Here is a 21,889-nt window from a genome sequence, read left to right as displayed (position 1 = left end):
TTGGAAAATGAGTTTTACGTGGTGGCTGACATGATGCGACATTCATAATTCACATGACTTTTAACTTGGATTATTTATGTGACCTACATGTAACATGCACGGCACATGATACCCACTCGATGGTAACTGGATGCTAGATTTGTGAATGGTGTTTTTTATAAAAGTATTTAATAAATAGTTCAAATTTCCAAAATGAAAATGTCTTATAGCTAGAGTGTTATTTTGCTTTTTTACGTCAATGATTTTAAGTACTTTAAAAATAACTTTGGGAAACGGGTAAAAATAATTTTCAAATTTTTCATTAACTTTAATTTGCATTTTTAATGAAAATACATTCCAGTTTTGTACATTATGAATAAAATTATTTTTAAAACTCCCGTGGCTCAGGAGCATGTATATGATCTTAACAGAAATAGAACACACAAATATAAAAGTTAGAAAACACAAAAGCTCGAACTAAATAAGAAATAGAAAATCTTCATAGAGGGGCGCCTGGGTGGCTCAGTCAGTTTAGTGTTTGACTCTTGACTTTGGCTCAGATCATGATCTCACAGTTCATGGGATCAAGTCCCAAGTCAGGCTCTGCACTGTTGCCTCAGAGCCTGCTTAGGATATTCTCTCCCTCTCTCTCAGCCCCTCCCCTGCTTGCACTCTCTCTCAAAAAAAGAAAAAAAAGAAAATCCTCCTAGAGGTGATCCACTCACATTTTTAAAACTCATAATAATCAAGTGATCACAAACAGGACATTACACATTCTTTTTTGTTGTTTTCAGATCCAATTTTAAGTAACGTTTCCGCCCAACGTGGGGCTCGAACTCACAACTCTGAAATCAAGAGTTGCACACTCTATGGACTGAGCCAGTCAAGTAAGTGCCCCTACGCCTTCTTTACTGAATGAAGATTTCCTTACCAATCAGAACAATGAAAATGTATGTGAAAACGTTTTCAGTGGATCCACATCAAATTAAAGTCCCTGCAATTGTACCCCTCTTCATTAGCTAAAGATGTTATCACTGACAAAACAATAAGACTGCGGGTCGGCCCCCAGTTGAAGGCTAGCTCCAGGCTCACGAACACGCAGGACCAGCCGGTTCAACCCTCAGAGGGCATTTGTGGAGATGCTGGGGGATCCTGTGTTCTTTCCACAGGACGTGCGGACACTGCCACAGCTCTCAGAGGAAACCCACTGACTGAAACAGTAGCAAAAATGATAGAGGAATTAGGGGCCGAAAAACCGTTAGGAGTTAAGGCCCTAGGACCATAACAGGACTACGAGAGAAATGAGTCTTGGGAGAAGTCACACAAGAGACTCAACACTAACCAACCAACCAAAGAACCCACCCTGAGAGCACGCTCTTCTGCTGGTTGTTAACAACTATGAGGGTTTTCTCTCAAGAGATACTCCTTTCAGATGCCTGTGGAACATTCTGGCTTTTGCATCATCATGTGCAACCCTTTCCCCCAAGGGGCCAGTGGTGAATGTTGCAGTCTTTGAGTCGGATTCAGGTTCTTCACCATCTATTAGTCAGAGGTGATGAGGCGACTTTTTTTTTTTGAAATTTTGATTCTTCTGGAAAACTGCCCTTACGTGCTGAGGCCCAGAACGAATTCCAGGCCAAAAAAATCAGCTGGCCTGTGTCGAACATCTATACAAACTTGGGGTCCACTGAGGTCGAGAAGTGCGTTAACTCGAAGACCGCACAAATGCCGGCACCAAATGACAACCTGGTTTGTGAGAACATGACCGGTTGACAGAGCCTAATTGCCTTTTTTTTTTTTTTTTTTGAATCTTAAACAAAACAAAACAAAAACAAAACACACCTTTCTGTATCCGGCAACTGTTTTCACATTAGTACATTTCAATCTGAGTAATTCCCAAGACTTGCCCACTGGATAAGTACAGGGCTGTCTTAGTTGCAAAATGCTCTTTATTAAAATACGCTTAAAATGAGCTTGGCAGCAATCAATAAGCATATCCTTAGCCTTTGTCTACTTGGAAAAATCAATTGGGTTGATAAGACGGAGTATTAATGTGCAAAGGAACTGCGCATACATTAAACAGTGATAGGTTTCTGTCATATGACCACGTGCAAAATAAAGCCACTCAACCAGATGTATTCCCTCCAGCCTCCCTGACCCTCCAAAGGTACAAAACCTTAAGACTCTGGAATTACTTGTTAGTTTACATCGCCGAGAGAGAGAGAGAGAGAGAAAAAAAAATCCATTTCTCTCTAAGAAAAATTATTAGGTTTAAAACACTGCATCTAAGGTAATTTATCCGTAGTTTCATCATTAACTCTCTTGCTAATAAAGGTAAGTTTTCATTAAACAAGCCCCACCGAGCCTCCTATTTTGGTGTGGGAGAAATGCAATGAACACATTGCCCTAAATTGCTTTTGGTTCCACAGAACTAGGAAAACAGCTGGTGCATAGCTTCTCAATACCACATGAGGAGAGAAGCAGGGTAATCTGTAATGAGCTAGTCACCTCTGAACTCAGTAGGGTGAAGGGGAAGGTGTCCTGCCCCTTCCACCTGCTGCCTCTCTGGCCCTCTAAACAGGTGGGTATTTAAGGGAGGTCTGGGCTTTTGTTAGCTGGTCCTGCTATATTGGGGTGCTGGAAAGTTGAAAAGGAACGTGGACTCTGGGGCTGGAATCCCTGGAACACTCAATTCTCAGTGTGCAATGAAAAATCCCCCGAGGGATTCTCAAACGGATTCCAGGCCCAGGGATTTGACCGGTAGAGCAGGATCTCAGGTGAGTTAGGGGCAGAAGGTCTGTGACAGGGCTGTTCCACTCTCCTGAGGACTTCGTCAGTCTTTACACCATCAGTAATTACGTAAGACTGCCAAGTCTCTCCCTCCCACCCTAATCCTTCCAGGCGTTTTAGACATAAATTTCCAAGACCCTGCTGGACATCCTGCCAGGGCAGATCTGAAAATAAGCATCGGACCTCATGACCAGCAAATTCTGGGGATGGCATTCCACAGTCTGCCTTTTTTAGACTCAGTTATTCTAGAGCTCAGTGAAGGCTTTGAACAGAGGACGGTAAGAGGTACAATGGTAGAATCTTGATAAATGGTAGAATTTCCATTTAAAAGAAACCAGTAGCGTCAGCCAACAGTTGGGTGTTTTGTCAAAAACAAAACAAAAAACAAAAAATGAAGGAAGCAGAGAGCTTTAGGAAGAAGAGGGTGGCCAAAAGTAGAGTTTGGAATGGATATAATAGGTCACCAATTAAAGGTAAAAAGATAATTTTTGAGAGTATTAAGCCCACTGACAAAAGTGAATGTCAGCTAAGATGAGATTAAAGGAGCAGGCCCTGAGCTGAGGCCTGTGGCCATGTGACCACCTGTCAGTGCTATGGGGCAGTGCCCCACAGGGAAGTTTTATTTTTTTAAAGACGGGAGACTTGAACGCTGCTAGAGATTGAAGGAGGGAGCCAATGGGGCCAGATAGGCTACAAATACAATTAAGGGAATAATGACCCAAGGTCTCAGGGAACATAGTGTCTTCCTTTATTATTATTATTATTATTTTTATTTTTATTTTTTGGTGTTTTCCAAACAGACTAGCTTTGACCTTGTCTGTAGAATCTGATTTAAGAGGCAATAATTTAATCAGGGGTTGGCAAACTTTTCCCTAAGGGCCAGACGGTAAATATTTTGCGGGCAAGAGGCAAAACTGAGGATATTATGAACATATTTATATGCCACCTAAAATGTAAAAAAAAGTTTTCCTTCGCAGGTCATAAATACTAGGTTTGGAGATCTCAGGTCCCATCACATAAAATCAAATTACGACAAGAGGCAAGATGCTAACATCAAGGCCAGTGAAGGTGGCCCAGTTTGCAGCTGAGTGCGAGAAACCTCCCTGGGAAAGTCCTGCTCAGCAAAGCAAGACGTACATGGCTTTGTGCGGGACAGCTGTTTACACTGGGCCAGTGCGACTTACCCACAGAGGCCAACCTTTCAAGGGACTAGGTTTCAGATCCCTTTCGGTCCTGTCAGCCTAGTGTCCTGTGTGGCTGGACGGAGCTGCCTACTTGGCTGTAGCTCGTTAAGAAAAGCAGAAAAGTCCGTGAAAGGTAAAATGATGCACCAAAGTGAAAATTCTCAGCAACCCTTCAGGTAGCTTTATTTTCGAATCACAATTACTCTTACATTTATTTAATTACAAGTACTATTACACCCCATTATAAGACTTCCAACAGTACAGATGATGCCAATGACCCCCAGGGCTACCTTCTCACGAGCCAGCACAGGCCCTCGGTGCAGTTATCAGCGTGGCCACCACACTTCCCGAGTTCATTCTAAAAATTTCTATGCATGCTTGACTTACCGAAATAGATAGATCTGTACCATTCTGGGCAAATATTCGAGGTTATGTGGATCTTACTCTTTTAAACTGCCACATGGGATGTACAGTGTGTGATTCCATCGTTTATTTATTCTCTCGCTACGTTTCTACTTTCTCACTACTACAAACTCTGCTGTCCTAAGAGTCTGGGACACGCCTTCTTGGCTGTCCTCCCTTAGGCACCCGACCAAGACAGCTGGGCTTCCCACGCCTCTGTCCACAATCGTAACCTGTATTTTCATGTGGTAATTAACCAAAGTTATTTAAAGCTATGGTTCCCTTTTTTGTATTCTATCTTTTTGTTATTTATTTACTTACCATCGGGTATGGTGAAGGTTGCCTGTAAAATTTGTTTTTGTTTTTTTTTTTTCCCAGAATTTGTAGCAATTTCCTGGAGAAGGGCCGTTCTTTTGCATTTCAAAAGGACAGTCCTGCCCCCGTTGACACCAATTGTAACTTCTGCTATCCCAATCCTCTGTTATCTGTTCTTACCTTTTTCTACTAGGCTGGTTGATTTCTGAGTCAGCGCCCAGGATGATGGTTTTGTCGATGGTTTTCATTGTATTTCCATTTGTTTTGCTCTATATAGTTCCCAGTTATGTTGTTAGAGACATAAAGTTCACGACTAGTGGGCCTTCTTGGCGAAATCTTCCTATTTTCTCATGGATATTCTTTACGACTATTTGTGCCTTTAATTCGGTGCTGGTACTTCCTGAAGCAGGTGTGCGGTCTTTTCCCTTCAACTTTCCTGTTTGTTGGTGTTTCTCACTGTAGGTAGCTGGGAGTTATATTTTCCTTTTGTCCCATCTTAACATCCTTTCTTTTTCATGGGTGAGTTTAACCCATGTATACCTATTATGTTTGGCTGTACCCCTACCTTATTTTGTTTCCTACTTACCACGCTTTCTTTAAAAACAAGTAACTTTTGCAAAGTTAGCTTTTCCCCTTTATATTGTAGCTATCCATACAGATAACTGCACATCAAACATCCTATACCACCACTCAGCTTTTTATCCTGCTCTCTCATTCTTCCTGTCTCAGGGAAACTTCCAGATCACTCTGGAGGGCAGGACATTTCCTGGTATTGCCTTAGTGCCCTTTTTAGTACTTTGCTCTCCTTCCAGCCACATCTCTCCAACACCCTATCCACCCCATTCCCCAGTCTTTCTCCCAAAACACACAGGCTCCCACCACCCCTAATGATTTCTTTTGCAGGCCTGCTAGCTACCCTTCCCTGTTTGAAAAGATCATCCTGGCATTTTACTGGAAGCCTCCTGAAGATGAGCAAACCCGTAAGACCGGAGGAACGAACCTGGGATGGACTTCATCAGCCAGACTGCCTGAGTTTGAATCATTTCTGTCATGTACCAATAAGCATCTTATTGAACCTCTCCATGCCTCAGTCTCCTTGCCTGTAAAATGGGCTAACAGGTGCACCTACCGTAAACGGTTGTTGTGAGTTAATATGTATCAAGAGCACAGAATAGCAGGTGGCACATGGGAAGAGCTCAAGAGACGTTAGCGCTTAGTGTTATTCTAAAGGATCTAAAGAAGTACTTTTGCATAGGGCTGGGCTTGGTAGTTTCCCACTCAATCTCTGTGTGAGGAGGCACCAACGAGTACAGAAAAATGACCCCTGAGATCAGCACACATTTCACTAAGCATCTACTTTCTCATCCCCATGGGGCACTTTCGACCCTTGGACACAGTGAGTGCTCGGCACAAATCGCTGAACGACCGATACCTGGATTTCTAAAGTAGCATAGGAGGGAACGGGGAACAGACAGGCTGAAACCTGTGGCGTCGGGCTATAGAAGATCACTGAGTAAAAGGCACAACGATATAAAATTTCCAGAAGTAGTACTAGAAAGCACAGGTATAAATATCAGCTAGATGAGATCTATCCTGTGAAGGTGTGCTCAAAACAGGTGACCTCTCAAACTGAAGAGTTCCTTATTTTGCTGAAAAAAAAAAAAAAAAAAAGGAAAAAAGAAAAAAAAAGAAAAAAGGGTCCTCCAGTAAAATTTTCTTTAGCATCAGAATTTAAACTTGGTCTATATCGTAGGACCTCTTCTCTGAAAACGAAATTGGCTTACAGGAGAGGCAAGCTATCAGGCTGGCAAACAAAAGTGTTATGTATTTTGCAGGAAGATTACACCATTTTGTTACTTCATCTGTATGTGGAATGAACGATTTTGCTTTGTCAGAGCGGCAAAAATCTCCAGTTAACTTAGTGCCGTAGTTTTTCCTTCTCCATAGAATACGGACTTTGTGACACTGAGTAGTCTGATTGACATACACCGTTCCCTTCATGAAAGATCAGCAAAATACAACAGTGAGGATAAAACTAGCGCATTTGCTAACATATGTCATAACCATAAAACCAAATCATACACAATAATCTTCACATGTGACATGCCAGCTTCAACCGATGGCAGCTGGTGTCTTTGGCAGGAGATTAATGTATGTAAGTCATGACACTGATCAATCACAACACTTCTGAAACGCTCTTGGTCAGTTAAAAGAAATAAATCAACAATCATACTGAAATATAATAAGAATGAAATCCAAAATCTGCTGAACAGAGATGATGTCAGGTAGGAGGAAGAACACTGTATCGGGAGCCAGTACTCTTGGATTCTTGTCTTGTTTTGTCCTTGGTGGATGACCTTGGGCAAACATTCTGGGTCATGAATCTTTCGCGTTTAAAATGAAGAGTTGGCCGGATAGTTCTCTAAGGTCTTCCCAGGTTTATCTTTCCGTGGTTCTAAAATCTTTTGACACTGATGCGTTTTCGTGTTGTAAAATGAAATCTCTAACAATACCGACTTGGCAGTTGGGTTGAGTCCAGCTCCTTCCACACAAATACAGCCAAGACGTATTTGGTGTTTGGGTTCAAGTCCGAAACTCCTGAGAGCCACGAAGGCCCAATCCTCAAACTCACAAAGAATAATGACAGCCTTCAGGAGGTGAACCAGCTCATTCTCCATTAGACACAAACTCGGGATAGACCGTTTTAAAGCCCCTAAAGTCATGGTTATTAAGAAAAGGTATAAGGGAAGAACTATAGGGAAAACCCACGACATCCTTTTTGGTAAAAGGCAAAATGACACAATAATTCCCTAATACGAGAAGGTAGATGCATTAACTAGATTACAGAATTAACTTGCAACTGGTTTTTGTGAACATGGACAAAGGTACACATCATTAGAACTTTGTCAACAATGAATATACATTCAAGGTCTGGACGTACACAGGAGTTTCTCCAATGCTGCTAATTCCAACACGAGGTTCCTTGAAGTTTCACGTCTTTACAATTCCACAGGAACCAGTGGGATTTTTTTTTTTTTTTTGGTACTAATGTTGGCTTCTGCATTATTTGTGAAGTCCACCTTTTACATAATCACAGAAATTAAAGACTAGACGTCCAGCCTTGTTTTAGGGCATTTCATCCATTCCCCTATTTTTTTTGTTTTTTTATCAGATTACACTGCCTTTTTGTTCCGAAAGACTGAATGAAGGAATTTCTATCATCTTCCTATTTGAAAGTCACGTAGACGTAATCTCTTTTGATCCAAGATCTGTATTTGTCTTTATTTCTTTCTGATGTTTTAAAGTAATTCCTATCTCAATTGTATTTACCAATTCTGAGTATTTAACTGTGATTTGCATCACAGAAATTAATCCAATTCAAGAAACATGAAGGTGCAAAAGCAAAATTACTTTAAAAATGTCAGGTTTTCTTAATAAGCATGATCCTCTCATTTATGGACTAAAATGCTTCCCATACAGCAGCAGTATGAACCCTGAAGCATTTTTCAACATCTCTGACCCATCCCACCTTTTCAGAAGAGACAAAACTCTAATCCATCTGTCATCTACTTCCCTGAGGGGACTCAGGATATGTACCCTGGCTTGGGGGAGGGGGGAGGAGAGTCCTTTTCTCCTGATTGAGAATCCCCAATACTGAAGAGATGGCATCACCAGCTCTATATTCTGTAGAGCTTTGCTTTTCTGTAATTTGTATTGTGAAACAAATAGATTTTTGCCTTGCAAGATATAAAATTATTTTTATATTATTTTCCATATCACTGAATATGCTTTTTCAAACTCTACAGGCCCCTTCTAACTCATTCCTTATAAGATTTTGATATACTTCTTTACAGGGACAAGATTTCTCCCTCTTGAGAACCACTGAACCAAAACACAGCATCTGCATTACTATTCATGGTCAAGCCCAATAACTTTAAGTTTGAGGAAATACTATTCAGTTCAAATACAGAAAGAAATGATGTTGCTGAAAAACAGTGTGTGATAAAATGAATATTATAATACTGAATATATTCTGATTATTAAATCAAACTATTTAAACTTTATGCTTGAAAACTAATAGAAGGACTTGTTCTTTTTTTTTTTTTTAACGTTTATTTATTTTTGAGAGAGACAGAGTGCGAGCAGGGGAGGAATAAAGAGAGAGGGAGACACAGAATCTGAAGCAGGCTCCAGGCTCCGAGCTGTCAGCACAAGCCCGACCGACGCGAGGCTTGAACTGACGAACCGCGAGATCATGACCTGAGCCAAAGTCGTACGGCCAACCGACTGAGCCACCCAGGAGCCCCGAGAAGAACTTGTTTTTAAAATGATCTGCTGAAAACATCATGAAATGCATCTTTTACGCAGCTCAATTATAGGAACAAATCGTATTGCTTTCTTTTGTTAAAATAATGTCTTCAATCATATGACCTATAGAATTATACCCTTATTTTCCACCCACTTCCATTTAGAACTAGAACTTTCAGATCTTTCTATCTATTTATTTAATGTTTATTTTTGAGAGTGAGAGAGAGAGAGAGAGAGAGAGAACGAGCTGGGGAGGAACAGAGAGAGAGGGAGACAGAGGATCTGAAGCAGGCTCTGCACTGTCAATGCAGAGCCCGATATGGGGTTCGAACTCATGACCTGAGCTGAAGTTGGACGCTTAACTAAGCCACCCAGGCACCCCAGATTTTTCTTTTTTAAAAGTAACCTTCTTTTTTAGGAGCACCTGGGTGGCTCATTCAGTGAAGCTTCCAACTCCTGGTCAGTCATAGTCTCACGGTTCTTGAGATAAGAGCCCTGCATTGGGCTCTGCTGACAGCGAGAAGCCTGCTTGGGATTCTCTCTCTCCCTCTCTCTGCCCCTCCCCTGCCCACTCTCTCTCTCTTTCCTTCAAAATAAACATTTTTTTAAAACTTTTTTTTTAGATTTTTCTAAATACATTTTCAGTTCCTACCTAGGCTAGTAACTTAGAACTGAATCGATCAATAGAATTGCCAACTATAACAAATGTTTCTCTGATCCAAAAAATAAAGATTTAACGGGAATATAAAGCAGTCATGTCTGTACGTAATACTTCACATGCATTTCTCCAAATGCTGACAGAGTGAAATGTCTGTCTGCCCTGAAGCTGAAGTGATTTACACGTGTACAACTTTAACAACAGTTTTGGAGAAAACATAGATGCCCTTCTTCCCAAATTTGAAAAATGATTTCCCGGTGCCTAATTTATGCAGACTGGAAAGATAAAACACAAAAGATCAATCCCAAGAATCATGACTAAGGCCTTGAACAGAATACTTCAATGCCATGGAGGTTTACTTCCACAAAAAGGCACGATCGTTTAGACTTTTATACCAGCGACAAGGGGGAGAGGCCCGTCCCTGTGGACGTCAGTATTCTGTGTCAATGCACTTTGCGATGGTGTTGAGCTGGATATTTGAAGCTCCTTCGTATATTGTGCCTTAAATAAAAAGGGAGCAAAAAAAAAAAAAAAAATTAGGAGTGCACCCATAACTACATGTCTACATTAAGACATAGCTTCTACACATTACCTCTGTATATTTGCTATAAAACTGTCACTAGTGATATCATTCAATATCCCCTGAATATGGTACTATATGACAAAGTCATTTTGCCTAAGAGATGAAAATATTCCATTTGGAAATTGGATTCTGATTCCAGAATCAGTAGTAAACGGTTGAAGTTCATTGTTCCAATCTATCAACGCATGAGCCTGGATTGTCACTCTGAAACAGACAGCTTTCAAAGCTCCTTGTTTTGGTCTTCCCGCCTGGGAGCGGAGCGTCAAGACAGCTCAGGCTTGATGGGGCGCTAGGCTTCTGAAATTAGAACTTAGCTTCAAAGAACGGCATTAAACGAATCAAACGTATTAACATTTTTGGTAAGAGAAAAATGACAAGTCAGTTTGGTTGCAGTTTTGCGAAAAGCTCTGTTGAGGTGTTTATAAAGGCAACTTGATGCCTTAAAAAATATAAATCCATCCTTCTTCTTGAAGGAAGAGGTGGGGGAGAAAAGCCCAGCCCCAGAAAAGAAGAGAGCCAATAAACACAATAGTGAAGAGATTACAATTGCCTTTGCCTAAGTACGGTAATATAAAACCAAACATATACAGCAGGCCACACAGCTACAGAGGCAAATAAAAGAAAACAAAATAAGACGTAAAAAAATCTACCTACCAACTTTTGCATCTCGGAAGTATTTTTCCACAGGGAAATCTTTGGTGTAGCCGACTCCTCCCATCCACTCGATACACTTACTGGTTGTGAGGCCTGCAATCTGCCAAAACCAAGCAGCAAATAATATGCTGAAACCGCGTAACTCATGCACCATAAACACTCCTGCGAAATATTTTAGTAACGTGGAGCCACTGCTGTCCGCCGATCGGAGTTACTTTGTAAGATCGCATTGTCTCTTCAGCCCCATTCTCTACGCCATTTTTGGCGACTCGTGTTTATTCGCAAAATTCCTATTTTCTTAAGAACGTTAGGGTACTGTTCAGACACCTATGCACACCGACAGGTATCGTTACTCAGCAAATATATACACAAAGGGCCTTCTTTACATCACGTACTCCGCCAGCCACTGGGTAAACGATGGTTGGGGGCGGTATACGACGGTCACTGGTCTTTTGGTTCCCACATCAAACCAACAATTACAGAAAGTGATCAACTCTACGAGGCAAGGAGAACTGGCTAGGGAAGCTGACGTGATGTAGAGGGAGAACAGTGTGAAGAAATTACAGCTTCGCTGAGGCCCAAAGGACGAGTGAGGGGACATGTCAAGTTGAGGAACGTGTGGGAGGGTTTCAAGGGGCGAACGGTTTATCGACCTCAAGGACCTGAGGGGAAGTGGGCTGGGGTCAGCGCAAGCTGCGAAGAGAATGGAGAGGCAGGCGGGCCTCCTGAGGGCAAGCATGTTTAATACTGTAATGGCCCCCCAATCTGTGTGCATGCTAATCCCCACAAACTAATGTTTGTTACCTTACATGACCACTGGGACCCACAGATGTGGTTAAGGGCTTTGAGAGGGAGATGGTTCCGGACTGCCTGGGTGGGCCCAATGGCATCACAAGGGTCCTCATAAGGGAAAGACAGAGGCAGGACGGCTCAAGCCAGATTTGAACACGCTACCGCTGGCTTTGAAGACGGAGGATGGGGCCACAGGTCACGGAATGTGAGCAGCCTCTAGAAGCGGGAAGAGTGAGGAAATGGATTCTCCCCAGAGCTTCCGAAAGGCAGTTTTGCTGACACTTTGATTTTATCCCAGTGATACTCACTTTAGACTTGTGACCTCCAAAGCCATGACATAATAAAACTGCAGTGTTTTAGGCCACTACATTTTTGGTCATTTGTTAAACGCGGCAATAGGAAATGAATACAAGCACTGTTCCATTTGCCGTGAGAAGCCACGAAGGTTAAGCTGGAATGGCATGGCCTCGTGAACACTAAGAAAAGGGAAGAGGGGACTGGAGGAAGCGACAAGGACCAATGGAGCAGTCGGAAGATGAGTGGAGGCGTCTGGTGAAGAAATCACCCGGCTTGTTCAATAGGGGGCAGCAGAAAGGGAGGGAAATATACAAATGCAAGAAATACTCGGGGCAGAGTCCTCAGCACCTGGATGATGGGCTCAAGGTGGAGACGACGGGGAAGGGGGTGGTGAGATGACGCTCAGGCATCTGACTGGTGCGATGGGTTGGGCAGGTGAAGTGGAAATTGGATCTGTTAGTCTGGAACCCAGAAGGGAGGTTGAGGCAGGAGATTAAATTTGGGGGCTGAGACGTTAAGTGGCTACCGGAAGCTATGGAATGAATAAGGCATACTGCCGAGGATGGGACGTAGCAGTCAGCGACCGGGCAAAGTTCTCCGGCCAGTGTCCAATGGGTTAAACAGAGAAGGCAGAAGTATCAACAGAAAGCATTAAATTAAAGCAGAAACAATCTCTTCTTGTGTTTTTATTTCACATGAGCTCCCATGGCATTCACCTGGCCCCAACTGGAAGCCACGGGTGTGACGCCATCATTCAGACTGAGGCTCACCCAGGGATTTATGGTGGGTGTTCTACCTGAACTGGGCCACTCGGTTTCCACAGAAGAGCCTGTAAAGACATCAAGACCTCGTAGAATTGAGCACTTTCCTACGCAAGGTTTGCAAGTGTGCTTTTCTGTTGCAGGAACTGGAAAGTCTACGTTATTTTACTTGAAAAACAAACCAATTATCAACACTCCTAAGTGGAAAGGTTAATACTTTTAAGTAACGGGGAGGGGAAGGTGAATTACGTTTTGTTTGTCTTACCTCTGATGCATAGTATTTGGCCATGGATGCTTCTTTCATGAATGACTTTCCACCTTCTAAAAGCCTAGCAGTGTTGTATATTAGCAATCTTGCAGCCTCCAGCTGGGTGGCCACCTGAGCCACTTGGTGTTGGAGCCCCTGTAATATTTAGGCCCAAGTTAGAGAATCAGGACTCACGAAAACACCGCTTATCCTCAAAGTCTTGCCTGGACATGGAGTGCTGACACACTGAAAATATGCACCCCCTGCAAAGGAATTTACATTCATCTTGTAGAAATACTTTAAAATCTCCAATCTAAAAAATAATAATTAAAATATGCAATCTAAAATGAAATACATTATTTCTCAGACAACTTTCAAAATTCATATAATTGTAAATGTCGAGACTTAAGAAATCATCACAAAATGAGGCTTAAAAATTTGACTGTTAGGGCGCCTGGGTGGCTCAGTCGGTTGAGCGTCCAACGTCGGCTCAGGTCATGATCTCGCAGTTCGTGGGTTCGAGCCCCACATCAGGCTCTGTGCTGACAGCTCACAGCCTGGAGCCTGCTCCAGATTCTGTGTCTCCTTCTCTCTCTGCCCACCCCCCTCCTCCCCCCCACTCACGCTCTGTCTCATTCTCTCAAAAATAAATCAATGTTAAAAAAAATTAAAAACAAAACAAAATTTGACTGTTACATTTAATAATTTAAGCCCATTGCATGATCAAAATTAAGCTTAAACTAAATCCCAGCAAAGCAAAAGTGTGAACATATTTTTCATCTGCTTGAATTCATAAAATTTTGATTCTGTATATAGCCTTGGTGCATTAAAAAGATGCTGTTAGGGAGAACCTGGGTGGCTCAGATGGGTTGAGCGTCCTACTTTGGCTCAGGTCATGATCTTGTGGTTTGTGAGTTCGAGCCCCAAGTGGGGCTCGCTGCTGTTAGCCTGTCAGTACAGAGCCCGCTTCAGATCCTCTGTCGCCCTCTCTCTGCCCTCTCCTGCTTGCGCTGTCCCAACAATAAATAAATACTTAAATTTTTTTTTTTAATAAATCAGTGAATCAGTAAACAAATACATAAATAAATAGATGCTGTTAGTTGCAAAGCAGTGAAAGAACAGTTGAAGCTCCAATTTTGTCTAAGTATCTTTATTAAAGTACCTCTACGGCAATATTCATGAGCAGGTACCAGTTTCTTTAGGGTTATAGACAACAGAAGACTAATTAAAAAAACAAAACAAAATAAAACACCCTGAAGAAATTACTACCACTTCAAATTTTAGAGGATGGAGGGGCACTCACTCAATGTTAATCAAGAAAAGGAGTGAGACAGTGAGTGAGAATATGAGTATTAGCAGTTTATAGTTACAAACTATATCCTGGAAATATGGACATGGGTATGTCTATTACGAACAGAAATTTCTCATGCCCAATATCTCTGTCTGCCCAGATATGTACTAAGCACCTACTATATGCCAGGCACTGTGCTGAGCACTAAAGATGTTGCACTGAACATGACAGTCAGAGTTCCTTGTGCTTATGACTTATATAGCCCAGCAAGGAGAACAGTTAAAAACAGTTCGAAAATACCCGATAGATTCTCCTTCTCTTTCTGTAATATTTGGTATGCACGAAAAAAATCTGTTACATGTGTGTAGCTTATAAAGCATCATAATAAATTGAACACTCACTAACCTATGTGTACAGCAAATATCATCCTCCTTCTAATTTATCTTTTTACTTTATGGCGTCTTTTGAGGAAAAGAAATTTGGTAGCCAAATTCACCATTATTATTATCTTTTACAATTAGTCTTTTGGGGCCTTGTTTACAAAATAATTTCCCTACCATGAGAGCATAAAGATATTCTCTATTTTCTCCTAAAACTTAAAAAAAAATTTTTTTTAACGTTTATTTATTTTTAAGAGAGAGACCGTGCAAGCAGGGGAGGAGCAGAGAGAGAGGGAGATACAGATTCCGAAGCAGGCTCCAAGCTCTGAGCTGTCAGCACAGAGCATGACATGGGGGTTGAACCCATGAACTGTGAGATCACGACCTGAGCCAAAGTCAGAAACTTAACCGACTGAGCCACCCAGGCGCCCCTAAAATTTTATTTTTTATGTTACATCTTTAGTATATCAGAAATCTATTTTCCATGTATGGTGTGAGGTAGGGATCCAGTCTCATTTTTTTTCCACAAGGAAAGAATAGCCCCACTCAGTGATCTGCAACACCACTACTATCCTACATCAGGTTTCCATACGTGCCTAAGTCTATTTCTGGCCTTTCTTTTTTGTTCCATCAGTCAATTTGTCTATTTCTATGCCAATATCACTATTCTAGAAATAGTTTATGGCTTGTTATGTGGAATGCAGATTCTAATTATTTTTGAAAAGCACATTCGGTTCAATTAAACCAACAGTTACCATCTAGGTTGTCCACTCCAATGACCACATCAGGTGCCAGGAGAGGCATAAAGCTGATGCCGGCAATGTCTCTTGCCCTACGAGAACTAACGATTGCTGAATACCGGTTCCCTGACTACACTGTGAACACAGGGCCTGACATGGAGAACATATTCAATGAATCTATCTTGAACACACAACTGAGAGAAGTGAGGATGAAGAGGCCTCATCTTTACCCAAGGAGCTTGTAGTCTGGACAAAACAAAGATGTGAATGATCACATGCAAAGCAAAACACAAACTATTCTAATGCGATTAAAGCAGTTAGAGAAAACTATACCTTTAACCAAAGCATCAGATATACGTGGATAGATGTATAAAAATATATTATAAAATAATTATATATAATAAATAATGTTGTTTTTCAAGATCGAATTTCCAAACGTGTTTTCCAAAAGTGTTTCTAAGTGTTTTCTAATGCCACAAGAGGCATCTCTGGAAGTGCCACGATTATACCAATTAGTACACCTGACCCCGTATCCCTCCCTTACCAACTCCACAGACACAAAAATAGTTTCTGGCGTACCGAGATCTCCCTCAAATTGCCTCCGTATTCTGTCCCTTTCCTTGCAATCTGTGTGGTAGCTGGCCTGAGAGAGTTCGCTAGTACAATAACATGAAAGACCAGAAGCCAAGACAGAATCTGACACATTACTAGCTGATATGTCCTTGGGACATAATCTGATAATCTGACACATTACTAAGCTGTATGCCCTTGGGAACTCAATCTCCAGATGCTTCAGCTTCCCACGTATAAGACGCCACGACAGCACAGGCTGTGGGGGGCCCTGGCCAGGACTGACATGCTCACTCAGACTTTCCAGGCCAGAACTGACTGTGCCTCGTATTTCCATGCACGTGCAATCTGTGTGTGCCCACGTAATGACAAATAATTACTACAGCACCTGAAGACAACACATCACAACAGAACTGGTAATGGAATAAGAAATTGTACTTGGGGCCTGCTTACAAGAAGATTTTGTGAACATGTAAAGCAATTTTTCGGGATTTTTAGGTAAAGTGCTTAAGCAAGCTTGGTAAGCTGTCACTCCAGGCTTTCCCGAACCCAGCAAGGCCTCAACATGGACCGGAAGATGCCACCGTCACCAACGGTCCCCTTATCTGGGGAGCTCCGAGAAGCTACATCATTAGACCGGGCCCCTATTTCCCAATACGCTTGGCTGAGAACATCTCGTTTGTACCCACTGCAGCACACTGTACCTTCTACAAGAAAGAAGGGTCAAGGTGTCGTCTTTTGAGGATTACCGCATGGCTCTGACCTGCGCAGGGGATTCCTAACAAGTGTTACCGTTTACTGAGCACTCGTTAGACTCAGGCAATGTGCTGAATACTCTACACATCTAGCGGATGCGAAGTCACCCTGAAGTCACCCTAGTATCATCTTTAGAGAGGAGTCATGCCACAGGCGGGCCTCAAGGACTGTTGTTCTGCCCTTGGAGAAGGTCAAGGCATTCACAGGTATGCTCCCTGAGACCTATTCCTTCCTCCTCTCCACCTCTCCCATTAAAATCCCCCCGAGGGGACGCCCTCCACAGCTTTATGACACAGCTCTTCATTAATAGGAAGCCACGACAGTATAACTGGCTAGAAAGAGACTGAGAATTACGTACCTGAAAATCGAATATCCTTTTGCCAAATTGTATCCTTTCCTTCATATATGGGATAGTGTGGTCAAAGCAGCCTTGAGCCAATCCCAGCATCTGTTTAAAAAAAAAAAAAAAAAAAAAAAGAGCAGAATTTCTTATTTTGTTGTAAGTTTAACACTGTTAATTATTTAGGGTATAAATCCCTTTTACAGGCAAATTGAATAGCTGGGGTAGGGGAAGGGCTGGCGAGGTGTGTGTTAATACCTTCACCCACTGCATTTGTAGAAGTTAATTTCCAGTAACTGGGAGAAGATTCGAGAGATTTCACATACACATGAGTCTACTGAATTCTTGCAGGGTAAATCCTACGGCTTGGCTGTACTTGTACAACCAGGTTACTTCTAAGGAAGCTTCTCCTCTAAGCTCTGATTCTCCAGGCATAAAGCAAGCCACAGAAATTTTGCTCAGAACTGGCCTCAAAGACTAGAGCAGCTCCCTCTGGTCCTTCTAGAAGGCAAGCATGGAAGGTCACTTCCTAACCTTCTATCTTCCTGTCCGTTCTGCATACGATCAGGATTAATAAGGGCTTCAGGGGAAAGGGCACTAGAACATAAAAGAGCAGTGTTTTCCAACCCTGGAGGCATATCAAGATCATTTGTGGGGACTTGATTAAAAAAAAAAAAAAGCGACATGAGGGTCTAACAACTGAATCTAAATCTTGAGAATGGAGGGGGTGAGTGGCCTAGGCATCGGCGTTTAAAAAAAATTTTTTTAATGTTTATTTATTTTTGAGAGAGAGAGACAGAGCACGAGTGGGGGAAGGGCAGAGAGAGAGACACCCACAGAATCCGAAGCAGGCTCCAGGCTGTCAGCACAGAGCCCGATGCGGGGCTTGAACTCACGAACTGTGAGATCATGAACGGAGCCGAAGTCGGCCGTTTAACCGACTGAGCCACGCAGGTGCCCCGGCATCAGCGTTTTAAAACCTTAATGGTTCACTGCAGGGCTAAAGCGAGAGCACCTGGTGAAAACATGGATTTAGGCACTTGAACAAATCAGGACATGGTGACAATCTTAGCTGAACTGTCCCGTTGCTAACTAAGCTCTGTATTGAACTATTCAAGCTTAGAAATTGTTTCCAAATTTCAACACCAGGTAGCCACTTAAGCCACCATCTACTTATGCCAAACTATGTGGGTTTTAGAAAAAGGAAACAGGGGTGCCTGGGTGGCTCAGTTGGTCTAAGTGTCCGACTTCAGCTTTAGGTCATGATCTCACGGTTCATGGGTTCAAGCCCCATGTCAGGTTCTGTGCTGACAGCTCAGAGCCTGGAGCTTCCTTTGGATTCTGTCTCTCTCTCTCTCTCTGCCCCTCCCTGCTCGCACTCTGTCTCCTCTCTCTCTCAAAAATAAACATTTAAAAAAAAAAATAGAAAAAGGAAACAAATATCAATAGCAAAAGCTTTGTGGGAAATGCCCATAGACTTATTAATATTTCATTAGTGTTCACATTTTCCTTTAGCCTTTTATTTTGAATTTTCTGGAGAACAGAATATTGTGCTAAAAATGAAAGGATCTCCCCCCCACCCTGCCAAAAAAAACACCCCCAAATTTTAGTGAGGCAGCGACCCAATGCATTTTTGGCTGAGTCAAGATGATGTCATCAAACGTTTTTTTTGTTGTTGTTTTTTTTTTTTTAATTTGATTTAGCCAACTGTCACCAAACTCTTAGGACTAAAATTCACAGCATGTGAATAATATCCTACACTGACGTGAAAATTGAAATCACTGGCTGTCAATCACAATAGGCTTCTCATCTCTGTACAATGTTTTCACTATCATTTACTGAAAAACTAAATAGTCCTCGGCTGCAGTTTTGAGGACTGATGCCTTCGGGTCTCTGTCAGATGTGACTCTTGCTCTAAAAGGCATTCACAATGCTAACCAAGAAATAATAACTACCTGACCTTAACTTTTAATTAGGTTATAAGATAACTCAGAGTAATTAGACTAAAGCCCAGGCTGTGTATTTTAATGCCAGAACATCTATATTATTTATATGTCTGAGAACAAGGAGATTCAGACTACGGTTTTTAACACTGTATCTGATGACGCTGAATCACAGAAAAACATTAAGAAAAACAGATATGCCAATTCTCTCATTATCTAGCTTTGTGGGAAACACGGGTTAAGTTTTGATCTAAGAATATTTTGTCAGCAAATTAACAGCAACACAAAAACCCCTAGGGTAATAGCATGACATTTACTATTCCAATAGCTAATACATGTAACATCTTCAAAACCTAAAAGCTGTCAGTTTGTAAATTCTGGATATTCACTGACTAAATGAATTCTACAAATTCTGTAAATATATTCTACAAAATGATATATTTTTTAAAAGGTTTTATTTTTAAGTAATCTCTACACCCAGCATGGGGCTCAAAGTCACGACCCCGAGATCAAGAGTCACATGCTCTACCAACTGAGCCAGCCACGTGTCCCCCAAACGACATTTATAATAAAACCCAAGACTTTATTCATGTTGCTAATCAAGAAAATAACTGAGGGGTGCCTGGGTGGCTCAGTCGGTTGAGCGGCCGACTTCAGCTCAGGTCGTGATCTTGCGGTCCGTGAGTTCGGGCCCCGCGTCGGGCTCTGTGCTGACAGCTCAGAGCCTGGAGCCTGCTTCTGATCCTGTGTCTCCCCCTCTCTGACCCTCCCCCGTTCATGCTCTGTCTCTCTCTGTCTCAAAAATAAATAAAGGTTAAAAAAAATAATAAAAAGAAAATAAAAGAAAACTGGTATCACTTCACAGAAAAATGTAATATGCATTACAAAGGGCAAATTTGATCAAAAAAAAGGAATAGTTCTCATCTTATATATTCTATTTTATTGTGGTTATTTTATTTCAAGCACTACACACAAAAAATTGCCAGATTTTCACATGCACAACACTAGGCAACAAATTTTTCATTATTTATAGATTAGAGGGGCACCTGGGTGGCTTGGTCGGTTGAACGTCTGACTTTAGCTCAGGTCATGTCTGAGCTTTTGAGGGTTCAAGCCCCACATCAGGCTCTGGGCTGACAGCTCAGAGCCTGGAGCCTGCTTCAGATTCTGTGTGTCCCTCTCTCTCTGCCCCTCCCCCACTCACACTCTACTTCTCTCAAAAATAAACATTAAAAAAAAGATATTATAGATTAGAGATGCTTACTACACAGACTGTTATGTATTCTTAATTTAAAAAATTTCTTCTAGCATGAACCTCAAAAATTGAAACAATTTTTTTAAAAAATGCACATTTAATTTATTAACAATATATTTGAGAAGTGATTGATGCAGGTATCAGATAATAGTTAACATTCTCAAAGCAGAAAAAGTGTCACCACTAAGCCATTGTTTGGCTCTCAGGGCATTACATAATTGACCAAAAGTGGGATTTTCAAGCTGGTGGTCAGACGCCATTCTCCCACCTCACGGAAGGGAAGGGCGCCATCTTGTGTTCACACGCTTCCAAATATTCATCAGTTTTACTGCATTTTTTTCTTTCTACGTTTAATGGACCCACACTGTGCAAGAGTCAAACGAAATGGCCACAATGTGACTAACCTGTGCAGCAATTCCTATTCTGCCTTCATTAAGACTCCCTATGGCATACTTATAGCCGTGTCCAATTTGTCCCAGGATGTTGGTTTCTGGAACCTGAAGGGAAAAATGTAGTTATTTCTCCATTTAATTTTACAGAGTTCATTTTGATTATGTAGTTTTACATGCACAATACTCCCAATTTGCGTCATAGGACTCCAGCCCAGGACTTAGCAAATTCCAAGGAAACTGTCAGCTACACCCGTCTCTCCCTCTGCACCTCTTCCCACACACGGGCTCTGGGAGACACAGGACTCAAGTCTGTGCTGTTTGCTACTGTGTCCTCTAGCGTCTAGCCCAGGCGTGTGTGAAACAAACGAATGGGTCTAGAGAAAGGGTAATCTCATACAATTCCTGAATCCCAAATGAGATTTGGGATTTTTATCTGTATGCTATAGGATGAGATACAACATTGTAGAGATCACAGAAAATAGGCAAGTGGTTTCCTAAATCAAGGGTGTGAAACCTTTCTTCTGCCAAGACTATTCTTCCCGTAAAAATCAACTGAGGTTGTGTGCACACAGATGCATGTGTATACCAGGGAGGGCAAAAAGGAGAGAAGAAATAAAGTGTTTATTCATCATTAAAAAAAAAAATCTAGACTAGGAACAATGAAACAAGACACTTAGCTTTATAACCCTGGGGGAGGAAGTGGGCAGAACAGAGGAAGAAAGGGCAGCGGGAAAGAAGCCAGTCCGGGGAATCAGTGAGGCTGAAACATCTATCTGTACAGTCACCCCGTGGGCACACACAACACATGCTCACTCACGAACAGAAAAATCGAGTGGCAATAGGAGTGGTAAAAAACCCGTCACAACCTGTTCCACCTGAGTCAAGTTCTAACTAAGCATTCTGGCCATCTTCTCTTCCTCGGTTGGAACTGATTCCACTGAACGGTGGGGCGACGCCAGGTCGGTTCCCAGGCTCGCTGAGTAACATCCCCACCTTGTGGCCTTTAGTATATCCAACACCACACACCTGTCTCGGAATGCAAGTTTATAAAGTATAAATGGCTCACAAGCATATAAATTAAAAAGTATAAATGGGTGGGTGGGGGGACGCCTGGGTGGCTCAGGCGGTTAAGTATCCGACCTCAGCTCAGGTCATGATCTCACAGTTCGTGAGTATAAGCAGCGAGGAGCCTGCTTTGGATTCTCTCTCTCCCTCCCTCTCTGCCCCTCTTCTGTGTGCACGCGTGCTCTCT

At 42.0% G+C, this 21,889-nt stretch overlaps 1 protein-coding gene across 5 annotated transcripts in view; it reads right to left on the bottom strand.

Moving 5' to 3' along the window:
• Positions 1-9,974: 9,974 nt before the first annotated feature.
• ACADSB (acyl-CoA dehydrogenase short/branched chain) overlaps positions 9,975-21,889 on the bottom strand; it is a 36,793-nt gene continuing 24,878 nt past the window's right edge. For all 5 annotated transcript variants that reach the window (XM_042960935.1, XM_042960936.1, XM_042960937.1 and 2 more), the window contains 5 exons: positions 20,650-20,742; positions 17,066-17,155; positions 12,989-13,126; positions 10,874-10,973; positions 9,975-10,137 (listed from right to left, as the gene is read on the bottom strand). In XM_042960935.1, the coding sequence (XP_042816869.1) occupies positions 10,067-10,137; positions 10,874-10,973; positions 12,989-13,126; positions 17,066-17,155; positions 20,650-20,742 (492 nt within the window). In that variant the 3' untranslated portion in view covers positions 9,975-10,066. The remainder of the gene's footprint in view (positions 10,138-10,873; positions 10,974-12,988; positions 13,127-17,065; positions 17,156-20,649; positions 20,743-21,889) is intronic.

Source organism: Panthera tigris, chromosome D2 (genome assembly GCF_018350195.1).
Source record: "Panthera tigris isolate Pti1 chromosome D2, P.tigris_Pti1_mat1.1, whole genome shotgun sequence".
Classification (NCBI taxonomy): domain Eukaryota; kingdom Metazoa; phylum Chordata; class Mammalia; order Carnivora; family Felidae; genus Panthera; species Panthera tigris.
Note: the sequence above shows the minus strand (reverse complement) of the source record. Positions and strands in the feature narration are given on the sequence as shown.